The 13,824-nt window shown below is 43.2% G+C and overlaps 2 protein-coding genes across 4 annotated transcripts in view; one reads left to right on the top strand and one right to left on the bottom strand.

Moving 5' to 3' along the window:
• The window catches only part of LOC117901456 (zinc finger protein 845), a 39,980-nt gene that overhangs the window by 16,755 nt on the left and 9,401 nt on the right, over positions 1-13,824 (top strand). For 2 of the 3 annotated variants that reach the window (XM_034812208.1, XM_034812210.1), the window contains exon 2: positions 6,895-9,384. In XM_034812208.1, the coding sequence (XP_034668099.1) occupies positions 6,895-9,384 (2,490 nt within the window). Of the gene's footprint in view, positions 1-6,876; positions 9,385-13,824 lie in introns of all 3 variants that reach the window. The other variant, XM_034812209.1, reaches the window with a different exon arrangement.
• On the bottom strand, positions 11,967-12,423 carry LOC117901457 (cytochrome c oxidase copper chaperone-like). The gene has a single exon (XM_034812211.1). It carries the CDS (start codon positions 12,323-12,325, stop codon positions 12,059-12,061), a length of 267 nt encoding a protein of 88 aa, XP_034668102.1. The 5' UTR covers positions 12,326-12,423; the 3' UTR covers positions 11,967-12,058.

Raw genomic sequence — 13,824 nt, 5'->3', positions numbered from 1 at the left:
CGTACTCGGATCTCTCTATAGCTACGGGACACACATAAAATTAAATTTGATGTGTGCGCGAATACGAACACAGTTCAACAATTAAATAGCAATAAAAGTCCGCTTGTAATGATGTTTTGTGGTCTTTGCTCGTTGTTCGTTTGACCGCGCTTTTGAGACCATCATCTCATCAGCGTAGAATTTTTCGTTTGACAGCTGACAAGAGGCGGGCGGGTTCAAACGTCAAAAGGCGACGAATCTGTCACGCCCCTAGGGGCAGTCCACCTGAATATGAAAACCCAAAAGCAGAGACTTTGCTTTGCGTCTTGTGTTTACTCTTGTTTACTGTCAAATAATGGCAGTAAAATAAAATGGAAGTAAAATAAAATGTTTAATTTTATGAGCAAGATCGTAAAACATAGGACAAGGTCAAGAGAGAGGGAGAGAAAGACAAAAAGAAAGACCAGGACAACACGGCTGACCTCTTTCTGTTTATTTAATTATACATTTTCTTTTTGAAATGTGTGTGTTTTCCTCTTTGGGTGTGAAGAAACATCTGCCCCCGGCTTTCGGGATGGTTGTCGGCTTATCCCTCGCCTCGCCGACTTGATGATATGATGGTTACAAAATTCTAATCAGAATTTATGGCATTCAACCAATTAAAAGTGCATCTTTTGAAACCAAAGCCAGCCCGAGAAGGTGCACCAACAAATTGGAAAATTTATGATCGTAGAGGAAGTGTAGACCCCCCCACGCGTTGAAACGGAAGCGCCTCAAAACCATTCTCCAGTGTCCACCAAAAGTCGGAAGAGTCACGGGCAGAGTCCAAGTCGAAACATTAATGGAATGCACTTAACAGGGATTTATTGCCACCGACAGCCGACCGCCCGCCCACACATGGTTATGGGATACACACATAAAGATCAAAAGATCACACCAAAGCGCGGAGCAGGATCCATAAGTTTGTGCTCAGATTTTAAGTGGGATTTATAGATGTGATGTTCTTTAGTGTTTGGGTGTGTCTTAAGCGATATATTGATGGGTTTTAATGCCCGCTTTAAAATGTGTGATTGGTTGCTGAGTTTTTATAGAGTGTGCCATGATAATCTGCCCAGGAATAACTATGCAATTATATAGGAAAATTAAATGGCTATAACTTGTTAATCCCTTAGTCAAATAATATTTTACAACCTTCCAAACACTGCCAACAAACAAGCCAACTCAAAATCTAAAATAAATTTTTTTTATAGCATTTTCTGTGCCTGTGTATTAAATAGCTGGCAGATGAGATGAGAATAGCCTTAGCCGGATTAACTAAAAGAATAACAACAACAAACTCCATATCATATTTACGAGCAGGAGAAGTACTCAGAGTTGGTCCAGGGGCACTGGGATATAGCATCACGGCAAAGGCAATCAAAATACTAAATCTGATGTACGCCGCTAATTGCGCATAGATTACCCGATGCATGAGCGATATTAAGAGAGAGAGAGAAAGGACAGGGGGAGGACAATCCACTCTATCCTCTGGTCTCGGATGCGTGTGCACCGTTTGGCCAACGAAAACCCAGGAGACAGCTCAATGAGAAATTGCGACAGAGACAACTCTATTTGGCCGGGCCAATCGACGAGATCTGAGACGCAGACCCGTTGCCTTATTTATTTCGAATTGACCCATTTGGTAATATTCATAATTTAAGGTACGCACACGAAAGCCGCCGCAACATCAGCCACTTACTCCTCCCCTCCTTACGTTGTTGCTGCAAAAAGTTGCATAAATTCTCGCATTCGTTTCTTCATTGCCATTTGAGTATATTTGCGATGGCCGCGCTGTCATAAGTTGCCGCCAAATTGTTGCATTGTACCTGCTGCGCGATGCAACGAAGATGCAACGATCCTCCAGCACGGGGAAAATCAGAGTTAAATATCCCACTCTTCGAATATCTGGCTCTCTGGCTCTTTCGACTCTTGAGTTGTAACTCAGAAATCATTAAAAAAAAAAGTGCGAGATACTTTATGAATTCATCGTGGGCCGAAGATACTCGTAGACAGTGTTGGGGGGAGGAAACTGGCGTGAAATATGCCTATTAAAATGTACGATCATCCTCGCCTTTAATGCAAAACTAGTCTGAATCTCTTTGGGTCTCTCGAAACGCTTCTTTTCCGTTGGGGAACTGTTGAACAAACTAAACTGTCGACTGAATTATTGTTACCGATTTGCAGTTAATTTCGAGCCATACGTTTTCGTTTCGATTTCCATGGCTTGTCTGGTATTGACTTTATTTTGAATGCTAATGGATCGTTCAGTCGATCAAGGATGGGGCCTTGGCTTAAGACTGATATTCGGTATGAATGAAAGGAGTTATGGCGGCTGCTAGAAGACGTTGGCTCTTAATCTTTGAGAATTATATTTGATGTACTTTAGAACTATCCCCATATAATTCATATAACTTACCGAACTTGGAGAGTCTTTTAAATATACAAAAATAATCATAAAAGTTACGCTTAAACTCTTGTGGAAGGTACGGTAACAAAGAACTAATTATCATCATTATCGAATTAATGCATTCGATTAGCATATTCGCTTTTACGATTCGATTCCCCTCTCAGCAATAATTTACAACATTGAATTTATTATTATTGGCATTTCTTGATTTCTCCTCGTCAGTTGCCATCCATTGAATTCTTTTACGGCCCGCAGGAGAGATGCATCCAGCAGATGTCACTTCCATTGCCACTCGGGGATCTGTGGATCGGGGATTCGTACCTGTTGAGTGCTCTTGTGGCTGCTGGTCTGCAACTGCTCACTCTCCGGTCATCAGGTTTATGTGGCATATAATTTTTGTCTTTTTTTTATTCATTCATTTCGTTCATGAAAAGACGCCATCGTAAAATTGTTTTGATGATTTTTGTGACCGTCTCCGGTTGTCTGCCTTCTGGCTTTCATGGCATTGAAACTTTTTCAGTTGCGGTTTGTCAGTTTTTTTTTTCTGGTGTATAATTATATCGATATATTTATGACACTCCACTTAAGCTCCATCAAATTAAGTATTTTTAAGGGGAATGCCTGACCTGTTTTTGTAGTGTGTCTTTAAATTGTTGTTGGCAAATATGAAATGTTTTAAGTGGGTTTCCTCATGTAGAATGGCTTGGAAATTGTTTAAAAAATAAGATGAAAATATATTTTTATTTATTTATACGACGGTTTCCTTTTTCTAGAAGAAATTCTACTCTTAGAAAACAGCAGAAAAAGGTAGAATCAACGCACATTCCTAAACCAAGAATAATACATATATTTGAATTTCTATATCCCACATACTCCTGCACATTCCCCACATGTTGTACGGGTTCCATATTAATATCTTCATTCCCCGGCATTGCTCTATTTAGGAATTAAATAATAAAAGCAGTTAAAATGCTGCAAAACACAATTGTGCCATTATTTGCATTTGTGGCACCGTACGAGGAGGATTGGACGAACCGAAATCTCCCCGGCCCCAGTTCGAGTCTCAGACCCACAATCCAATCCGAATGCCAATCCCAGAATCAGAATAAGAGCAGAATCAGGGGCAGTGGCTGTGGCAGAGAGCTCCATGCCACACAGTCATCGTCAGCCTCTGCGTCAGCGTCATCAACAACAATAAAAGCAATAGTGGCAATAGCAACAACAAATAACATGACAATGTTGAGTATACTCTTTGGGGGAATAAAGAGTATGACGGTTTTACATAGAGATTTGTAGAGCACTGGGACTATGGATTGCAAAAGCCTTTAGGAAAGAGAAAATATTGGAAGATTTTTCTATGAAAGTTTGCTACAGAACTATCTGTTTTTTAGGGGAATGGAATTGGATCTTTATATCTTATAGTTTTTAAAATAAAAACCGCTTTGAATACAATTATTTGTGATGGAAAACATTTTCTTTATGAATCTACAAGGAAAGGGCACTTGAGATGATTCATATTTATATTTAGATTATTCTTTCGAAGATTTAATTACCTAAATATTTCAGTGAAACAAAAATACAGTATATTATTGAAAAAAAAACCCTTTGATAAAGGACAGATTAGATTTATAACCATCTAAAGTAAAAAATACTCCAACATTTCTCAGACAATGTGTATCGAAACAAACCACTTTAATGTCTTTCATTAAAGCTTCCACCTTCAATTGATTTTTTAGGGTATCCAAGTCTTTGATCCTCTATTCAGTCTCTCTTCCTTTTAATTTTGTTGTAATTTTTGAGGGTATCATCAGCAAACACAACTGAGAGAGAGAGAGAGAGAGAGCGCGGGTCGGGAACAAGTGGTTGGAGAAATCCTGCTCGTGGTTGTATGATTCGAAAATTGAGTTTTAGCGAGACAAAAAAAATAAAACTTAAAACAACAACAGCAACAGCTGTAACAACAATAGAAGCAACAACAAGAGAGAGAGAGAGAGAGCCAGGCCAAAAGCGTTTCAGCCATTAAAAAGGAGTTATCACCCAATTTAGTACCACAAGCGCGAAATAACGCACACATCTGGTTGTAGTAGGGTGGTAGGGGGTAGAGGCAGGGCAAGGAAATGGACATTTTGAGGGCGACGTCAGTTGGAACAGTCATTGGAGGAGGAAAGTACAGGAACAGAACAGAACCGAACAGCAAATAGACATACTGTACAACATGGCATTTAATGTCAAACCCAAGCGGCGTTCCTTCCATATGAATGGGGGAGTTACGTATATAGGATAGAGATATATGTAACTCTCTCAATATAACTTACATATTGGATGTCCCAACTTTAGAGTTGCAGAGTGATACTACCCCATTGACGAGGAATGCCAATAGGGATCACAAAAAGTAGAATGCTTAATATAACATAGTTATAAATGCAAAGGGATGTTTATACTTATTATAATGTAGACAACATCATAGTAAAGTTAAGTATGTAGAAGGTAAAATGTGTCTTATCAGAAGATGGTTTGGATAGTAAATTAGTTTTTGTTGGTGTGTTGATGAACTGTAGATTCACTCATTCATTCTATTTCGATTTTAATTATTTTTAAAGATCATATTTGTACAGTTTGTGGCTACACAAACGACTTCTATACAACTTCTATACATACAATGAAAAAAACGCTTAAAATATTGAAACTACTCTCTATATATGTAGATCAAGTTTTATAGGAAACCGCTATTAAAAAAAATAGGAAAAATGTTCACATAAAAGATAATTTTAACATTTAGACATTGGAATTGGACGCTTTTATTTTTTAAAATATTGTAATCTGAAATCGGGCGTCAGTATAATTATCTAATTCATCTCTTTACATACCACCTAAAATACAAATAAATATAATAAAACATCTAAAATGTAAATCCTGCATGTCATTTCCATGCATAAACTATCATTTCAAACTATCTTCCACCCACTTACACATCTCCCAAAAGACAACTATATCTGTTTACCCATGATAAAACTCTTTCTCTCTCTCCATCTACCAAATGCTGAGCAAATGTGCAATTAGAAGGTAATTAAGTACTTGGCAAAAGAGCTACATATACGAATATACATACATATGTACAATGTACACTGTACATACCTTCGTACATGGACATACATATGTAAATGTACATAAGTACATACATATATGTACCGATGTACCATCCTACAAACAGACATGCAAATTATATAGCAGAGAATGTGTTGTACGAGTAATAAGCAATTATCGTGAATCAGAGACACTCGACAAGGCGTCGTCCTATGTTTGGGGATTGAAACCAACGAAACCCCCACGTTTCGACTAATTAGCGATATAAAAATTGTAATGGCTGGAGGGGAGTGGGAGTAGAGGAGTCTAAAACAGGGGAAAGACTATAAATAAATGGCTGTTTGGTGTTGCATGTGCTGCTGTTGCTCTTGCTGATGCCAGCCACGTTAATTGTTAAACAAATGTACGTTTATCACTCAAAGGAGAGCCAGTGGATGGGGGTTGTAGGAGGAGTCAGCCAATATTGTCCTTGTTAGACGAATGGAAGGCAGACAGAACACGGGCAGGCAGGCAGAAATCCGCGTGGATGCCCCATAACCTACATTCCCCCTCATCCGTGTGTGTGTGGGTGTGGGTTTGTGTCTATCCACGGGAATTGTTATGTTTTTCGTATTTAACCTCAAACATGGGCCTCGTTTGTATAAATTCCACGCGGAAAACAGGCAGCAGTTGCCAGTGGCAGTGCCCAGGGATTGGTGTTTTCTGCTGCTGCTGCAATTGTACTATGAAATTATGAGAGGCAACAGCACCCAACAGCCGGCTGCAACACCACACCAAGGTGGTGGCAAGCGGTAGCGTCAACGTCGACTTCGACGCATCGTTCATCGCGTGCTCACATATGGCGGAAATGACACTTTTACATTTAGCATTGGCGCTATAGAGAAAGTGAGAAGCAGAGAGAGTCAGAAAGAGAGGAGAGACAGAGACATGTACGCCACACCCAGACGCAATAAACTTCATTTCTGACAGGCCGCAACAATACACACAAGGCAACAAGGAACTGCGGATGCGGAAAGCAGGGAGGGTTATGGAAAAGCACTAGGGGGAGGCGGGAGACACTGATACAGACACGACCATGTCAACGCTGTGGTGAATGGTGACTGCAGCATGGATGGGTGTTGGGGATCGCTCTGGCCTGCTGTGTAGAGTGTCTGCTAATGAATAAACTGGGCTTGAAATATCCCCACAAAAGCGGAACTGCGCTCTCAAGCGGCAGTTAATTTTTTATAACGCCCTTCCCATCTCTTTTAACAGACTATGACTCCATAAATCACTGGAAAAAGACTCCAGCAAACTTAGATACAACTAAGCTAGTCTTAAATCCACTCTTTTGTTATTTGAAACCTTTAAATTTCTCAGACATACAGTCTATCTTAAATCCACAGCTCCAATATGGACTCTGACGATCTAGATGACACTCATTTGTGCATTAAATGCAATGCCACCATAGTGGGACTTGCCAAGTACATTGATCACCGCAAAACCAATTGCCTGGTGGCCACACCGAAAGCCCAGAGACCAGTGACGCCGCCTGCAACAAGAGCAGAGGCTGCCACTCAGGAGGTTTCGCCTACGGCGATACTCAGCAGCACACATTTGGATCACTCTTACGATGGCTTTCATTTCGCCGAGCCCGAGGCGCCTAGCAGTTATCTGAGAAAAACGACAGCCAGTCATGGTGGAAAGACCTCCAAGTCCTTGACGGAAGCCTACGATTTGCCCTACGAACTAGGAGCTGATTTGTTCTTCTCCTCCCTGCAACTGCAGAGTGTTTCAACGGGTGGAAAGACCGTGTCGAGACCCAAAGAGGAGGCCTGGGATGGGCCAAATAGAGCAGCAGCCAAAGAGGAATCCTGGACAGCGGCTAGAGATCCTGTACTCAAGGCAGTACGAGATGAGTCTGTCTTTAAGCCACTTAACTTTGTGAACGACTCCCCGGAGCCCAGCGATGAGGAGGATGAAGACGATGACGATCCGGATGACTCTTTCGATGTGGAGGAAGATGAAGCCGATGAGGAGTACGATGTGGTGCAGCACTCGCCACCAGCAGTGCCTGCCACGCATACGGGTGGCAAGTGGAAGCCCGAGCATCGTCCGCAGCTGCGTCACGCCCACCTGGAAAGGATATCGCCCAGCTGGGATGAGCCCGTGGAAGAGGTCTACGCGCATCCTCCTGAAGAGCACACCAAGGGCAAGTGGGTGCCCGGCAGCAAGCAGCTGGAGTACCGCGAGAACATAGACCTGACGAAGCTGCAGCAGCCGGGCGTAAGCTATTGGTGCAACATCTGCTGCAGGCGCTTAAAGAGTCGCTGCATATACGATCGGCATCTGCGTTCCGGCTACCATTTAAAGAGAGCGGAGACCGAGTGCCAGCTGGAGCAGGCCACACTCGGCGGAAAGCTTACTCTAAGCAAGGACTTTAGCCTTCCAGAGCGGGAGGAGCAGCCAACGGAGGAGCCTGTGTCCCCCAAAAGGAAACGCCGTGCGCATCTCCTGCGCTGCGATCTGTGCCGCCACACGATGGCCAGGCATTTGATCGGCAAGCATCTGATTTCTCATTACCACTACCGACGCCTTCAGCAGCAGACGCCGCTGCGCAGGCAGTCCTTTCTGCAGGACATACTCGACCACATGGACAGCATTGTGCGTCAGGCGCCGTTCCAGTGTCTGCCCTGCAGCTTCTATGCTAACACGGAGGAGGCGTTCCTGCAGCACTGGCGATCCGAGGAGCACTTACAGCGGGTGAAGGCGACAGGTGGCAGCTTCTGGTGCAGCTACTGCCAGTTTGAGTGCGACTTTAATGATGTGATGTGGGAGCATATGCTACACCCCTGCCACAAGGATGTGGTGCTGGCACTCAACCGATCCGTGCCCATCTGCATTGCCCAGCGGAGGCGCCTGCAGTGCTCTGCTTGTGGCGAGAGTTTCCTCTACAATATGCAGCTGCGTCGCCATTTTGCAACGAATCATGCGGGTGAGACGCCCACCGACACGGCCGCCGATGACTATCAGAGTCGCTTTCGGTGTGGCATATGCGGAGCACCACAAATATCCCGCCTGGCGCTGCAGCGGCATGAGAAATACAAGCACAAGCTGGAGCGCTACTACTGTGGGATTTGCCACTTGGAGTTTGAGACGGCGCTGGAGGCGCGTCGCCATCGGAGTCTGCTGCAACACAAGCTGCGGTCTACGCCCCAAGACAGGATTGCCCCACAGTCGGAAAAGGTGTTGGAGCGCATGCTACGCGAGGTCCTCGAGGATCGACGACCGAGTCCACCCGCCGAAAAGAAGCGACTTGTCGTGACCATCAAAAAATGCGCCAACTGCCAGAAGCTCTTTGACTCCCCTACAGCTCTGGCTCAGCATCGAGCGCAGGCGCATCCCACGGATAATCATGCCTGTCTGAGTTGCGGCGAGAATTTTCATTCTCCCCAGGCACTGGGCAGGCACAATCGTAGCTGTCAGCCCACGGCAAGCACATCCTCCGCTGGCTGTACAGACGCCAGCAAGTCCTGGACCTGCAATCTGTGTGCTTTCAGCTGCGAATACGAATCGGATCTCCTGTATCACAGCTTCTTTCACACTCGAACGGGCTTCATTGGCAGCAACGAGGTGCTGCAGTGTCCGCGCTGCCCGAAACGATTCAAGATGTACTCCCTCCGGCCGCATCTCAGAACTCACACCAACGAGAAGATCTTCGAGTGTGCCGTGTGCCAGATGAAGTTTGGCAGGCGACACAATCTCAAGAATCACATTGCCACGATGCACAGCCAGAAGGTTATAAAGGAGAAACCCAAACGGACAGTAAAGGCTGTGCCCAATGAAGAAAAACCCAAATTTCCATGTACAATATGCGGAAAACTGCTGGCAAATAGGTGAGTTGACGCCCCAAACACTTTTTTACCCAACTAAAAGTCCGCTAATTAGAATCTCAGAAGAGCCTCAGGCACTATCTGCATCGGAAATATTTTTCCTCATTCTCTTATGGAAATTTGTTGCCCGAAAATAGTTTACGAAAACAATAAAAAGTGGCAAAAGGAATTCGCCTGCAAATGAAATCCCTGCACATGTCTCGTGCTGCATGTGTGCTGCATTAATTAAAAATTCCAAGCAGCAAGCCAACACAAAAAATAAAACAAAATATAACTCATTAAGTTCGGGGCATTCCACGGAGGATCCTGGCAGCCCTATCCTCCGCTTACACTGCAACCACAAAGTATGCAATGCACTCGCAAATCAAGAAGCCTCCGGGCTTACGAGTATTCCAACCAAAAAACTGCACTTCTACCCCGAAAAGAAATATCTGTTTATATAATAGCAAAGATGCAGTCAGCAAAAAGACTCAGGGATGGCTGTGCTCCTTCCTCTCCATTCAGTCTGGGCCGCCTACGAAAAAGCATTATTACAATGGTTATTTTTTTTTGCAAAGGCATTCTCATAAATGTTGCTGGCGGTTTTTGCATTTTAGAAAATATCCCAATGGCCAGCGGCTATTTTTTTTTGCCTGGGATTCTGTTGTGGAGTAATGAGCATAGGACTGCTTTTGCTGAGTTTTTAAACAAAAAAAAAGGGGATTTAGCTCGCTACTTGAGTGATACTGATCCTATTTTAAAATTCGATTGGAATTTTTCAATAATTCTTGTTTAATTTCATTGTATTTTTGGTTTAAATGCTAGAAAATAGCACAACATAAAACTTAGAATATTACAATAATAATGGTATAATATTAGAAAATAATATTAGAAAAAAGCATAAAAATACTACCAAAATCGGAGAGCATACCTAAAAAAAATTGATAAACAAACGAGAAGGGAAGTGCGAGACGCTTCTTACGCGTCACAACTTTTATACCCGGTACTCAGTGCTACATCTGTACCTAAGCTCAAAAAACAATTATAAGCTGCGGGACGGGGTGGGTTTGGCCACTGCTAATTAATTTCTTCATTGTGGCTATAATAATGCTCCAATCGGATCCCAATTTGGTGATCTGTTAGATATGGTAATTCCCTACGGAATTAGTTTTCTTTTATCTTCAAAATTGTAGATTTGGGAGGGTTTCGCCCTTTTGCGGCGGAAGAGGGCGGGGCTCATTTTTGAAATACACTTGAATCAATGTGAGCATACAGAAGTCTGGATGCAAAATTTGGTGGCTTTAGCTTTTATAGTCTCTGAGATCCAGGCGCTCAACAAGACGGACGGACGGACGGACAGACAGACATGGCTTAATCGACTCGCCTATTGATGCTGATCAAGAATGTATATGTTTTGTGGGGTCGGAAACGTTTCCTTCTCTGCGTTACTTACATCCACTTTGTTCACAAATACAATATACCCTATTTACTTTTCGAGTACCGGGTATAATTAAAAGAAAATATTAGATATTCCCTACAGTACGGATTGCTTCTTCCCGTCGAAAACTCCGAGCTCGACAGCATCAGATCATTGGTAATTTCTAGTGAGTCTTCAAACATCCAGTCCATCTTTACTGATTTGATCTATCCAATGGAAAATTCCTTCACCATGCAACCCGTCAACAAAACTATAAAAAAAGAGATACCTGATTTACTATATTTGGCTTTTATGCACGACTATCTGCACCCTAAACGATAGCCAATCACACATTCTCTCTCTCAGTCTCTTGTAGAGATAGCAACCCATTAGCACTGACAGATTTAAATCTCCGTCGTTCATAACTACTCATAACTTTTCGAGTTATTTTTTCCATCTTTGTGCCAACTAATTCCTTGAGCAAACATTAAGTTGAATTGCAATCGGGACTCTGAGCTGTGAGCTGTGCAGATGTAAAAACGGGATGGGAGGAAACCAGACAGTCGAGTCTAGTCACTTGGGTAGAGAGAATTTTCCACTTTTCAAGTGATTTTTTGAAAAATTTATTAAAATGATCATTTGAAGTTATTGTTGTGCCTCGCTTGATGTAGGTACTTTGCTTTTACGACTAACGAGACCAAGTGGCCAGCAGTGGCGTGAAGATGAGAATGAGGATGAGCACCAGACAAACTTTCAGTGTGGCTCAGTTCCAGTCGCAGTACCAGTTGCAGTCGCAGTCCCAGTCCCAGGACGACAACGACGACGTTTAAGAGAAGAACAAGAAGACGACATCGTCGTCAGTCATGTCAACAGTGGATGCGCTACACACGCTTCCGGAATTCCAGACTTGAACTAACTCAACTTTTACGGAGGTTGCTTCTTTTACTATACTTCTTCGAGATGGCTTCTGTTTGGTGGATGTTAGTGCTAGAGATGAGACACAATTGGATGTAAACTTATGAATTTTTTAAGCAGAAATTACAATTTATTTGGAACTTATGTAAGCCTTTGATTTTGGGTAGTTTTATCGCAGCTGTTTGTCGTTTCTAGTGCTAAATATGAGGATAAGGTGAGATATAAATGGAAGTATAGACATAAGGGAATACCCGTACATACTGCATTTAAATCGTGTTTCAGTCGTGTTTTAATCTGTCTCTTCATTCATTGTAGTTTAAATTTCTTTAACAAGCATTTGGAGAGGTACCTAGCTCGTTGCTTTCTTTAAATATTAAGTCCCGCCTCCTGCATGCACTTTTTGTATGCATCTATCACGCCCATGCAGTGCTCTTCGCCGTGCTCCACAATGCACTGATCACGTGCCTGCTTGGACTCGGGACAGGCACAGCAGGGACTGCACTTGGGGTTCGTGTCACAAGCGGTAGCTACGGTCTCCTCCGTGATGGGCTCTGCTGCCACGATCCCAGCTGCGATGGGCTCTGAAGCAGCAGCTGGAGGTGCTTGAAATTGGTTGGACAAACTGCTGCCCATTGTTGAGATAATTTGTAGAAAAACTTGTGTTAAGGTAGCACGATATTTTTGGCTTATTTTTATAGACACAATTTCGAATTCTGGTTATACAAATCTCAATTTCCTTACGAATATTCCTTGGAGTTTTATGCATTGCCTACTTTTGATTCCAGAATCTATATTCTCTGTCTCCCATCTCTGTCACGCTGTCATCTCTAAATTGTGTCCTTTACGTATAAGCGTTCAAAGCTCCCTCCTCTTTGGGCCTTTAGAAGTTTGAGGCGTCCGCTGACGACGTCGTCGCCATCGCCATCGCAGAGTCGGGCAATTCACTTTTATTGAAATGGCGTGCAATGTTCTGTTGGCTGCCTCAGTGCGTCGCTCTCAGAGTTGGATTCGGATTCGGTTTCATCTTTTTCCTGTGTGTTTTCGCTGCTATCTTGCTCTGGTCACTGCCTTTTCCAATTCGTCTGCATTTTCCACTGTGCCCTGTCTTCCTCCTGGTTGCTCTGTTGTTCTTTTTACAGTTCTCTTCTAAAGTATTTTGCCTTCTTTTTGGTCTACTTTATTTTGTATTTTAAGTCATTCCTATGGTGCATCATTCGTTCGTTCGTTCGTTTCGCGTCGCCCGTCAGTTGATTCTGTTGATGGCACAAAGTGCAGTGCAATTCATTTTAATGGTCGCCGTCGTCCTCCAGTGATCTCTCCCGAACCCATACACCCAGCCACCCTTTTGATTTTCCTCTCTGGTGGCGGGTGCCTCCATCACTTGAGAGTCAATTTCACAAAACTTGATTTTCCATTTCCAATGACGCCGGTTTGGGTTCTCTCGGTTCTCGGTCTATCGGAGTAGGGTTTAAGTCTCGTCTCGTCTCGTCTCTCGATTGCCTGCCACATTGCATTCATTCATTTTTATGAATCTGCGATATTGAGTCGGACATTGTTCGGTTTGTGGTCTGTGGACTTTGGACTGTGGGCGGGCATTGGGCGACGTGCTCTGTGCAAATCCTCCAGTGTTATGTCTCAGTGGCTGCTGCTGCTCCATCCCAGATTTCTCCGCTTCTCCCTGTTGTTGATGGCTATTGGCAAGTGTCTTGTGTTTGTTCTTGTATTCGGTTGGGGCTCGCTTTCTCTCATCTCATGAGCGTATTGCCAGAGTGCATAAATGTATATCAAGTGGCGGCAGTCTCGCAAGGCAAAAAATAAACAAAGTCTAGTTGTGTAATAAGCATTTGAATTCTTGCCTTTTCTTTGCCCTGTCTGTGTGTTCCATTAGCTTACCAAAATGTTTGGGTTTGGGAAGATATCGCAAGAAACTATTTCTGAGTCAAGACAGTATAAACTAGATAACTAATAGCGGCCTTATTAGCTCCGAACAGTTTTTTTTATTACTCACCAAACCAGTGGGTGAGAACACGTGCCTCGACTTTTGTGTGGTTTTATGTGCTCAGATCAGATTTAACTTCAATTCCAGTCACTTTTCGGTACATTCCTTTAGTTTCATATTCTTATTCGAAAAG

The sequence above is a fragment of the Drosophila subobscura genome, chromosome U (assembly GCF_008121235.1).
Source record: "Drosophila subobscura isolate 14011-0131.10 chromosome U, UCBerk_Dsub_1.0, whole genome shotgun sequence".
In the NCBI taxonomy this organism is placed as follows: Eukaryota; Metazoa; Arthropoda; class Insecta; order Diptera; family Drosophilidae; genus Drosophila; species Drosophila subobscura.
The sequence above is the reverse complement of the archived record's forward strand: the minus strand, read 5'-3'. Positions and strand labels throughout refer to the sequence as shown.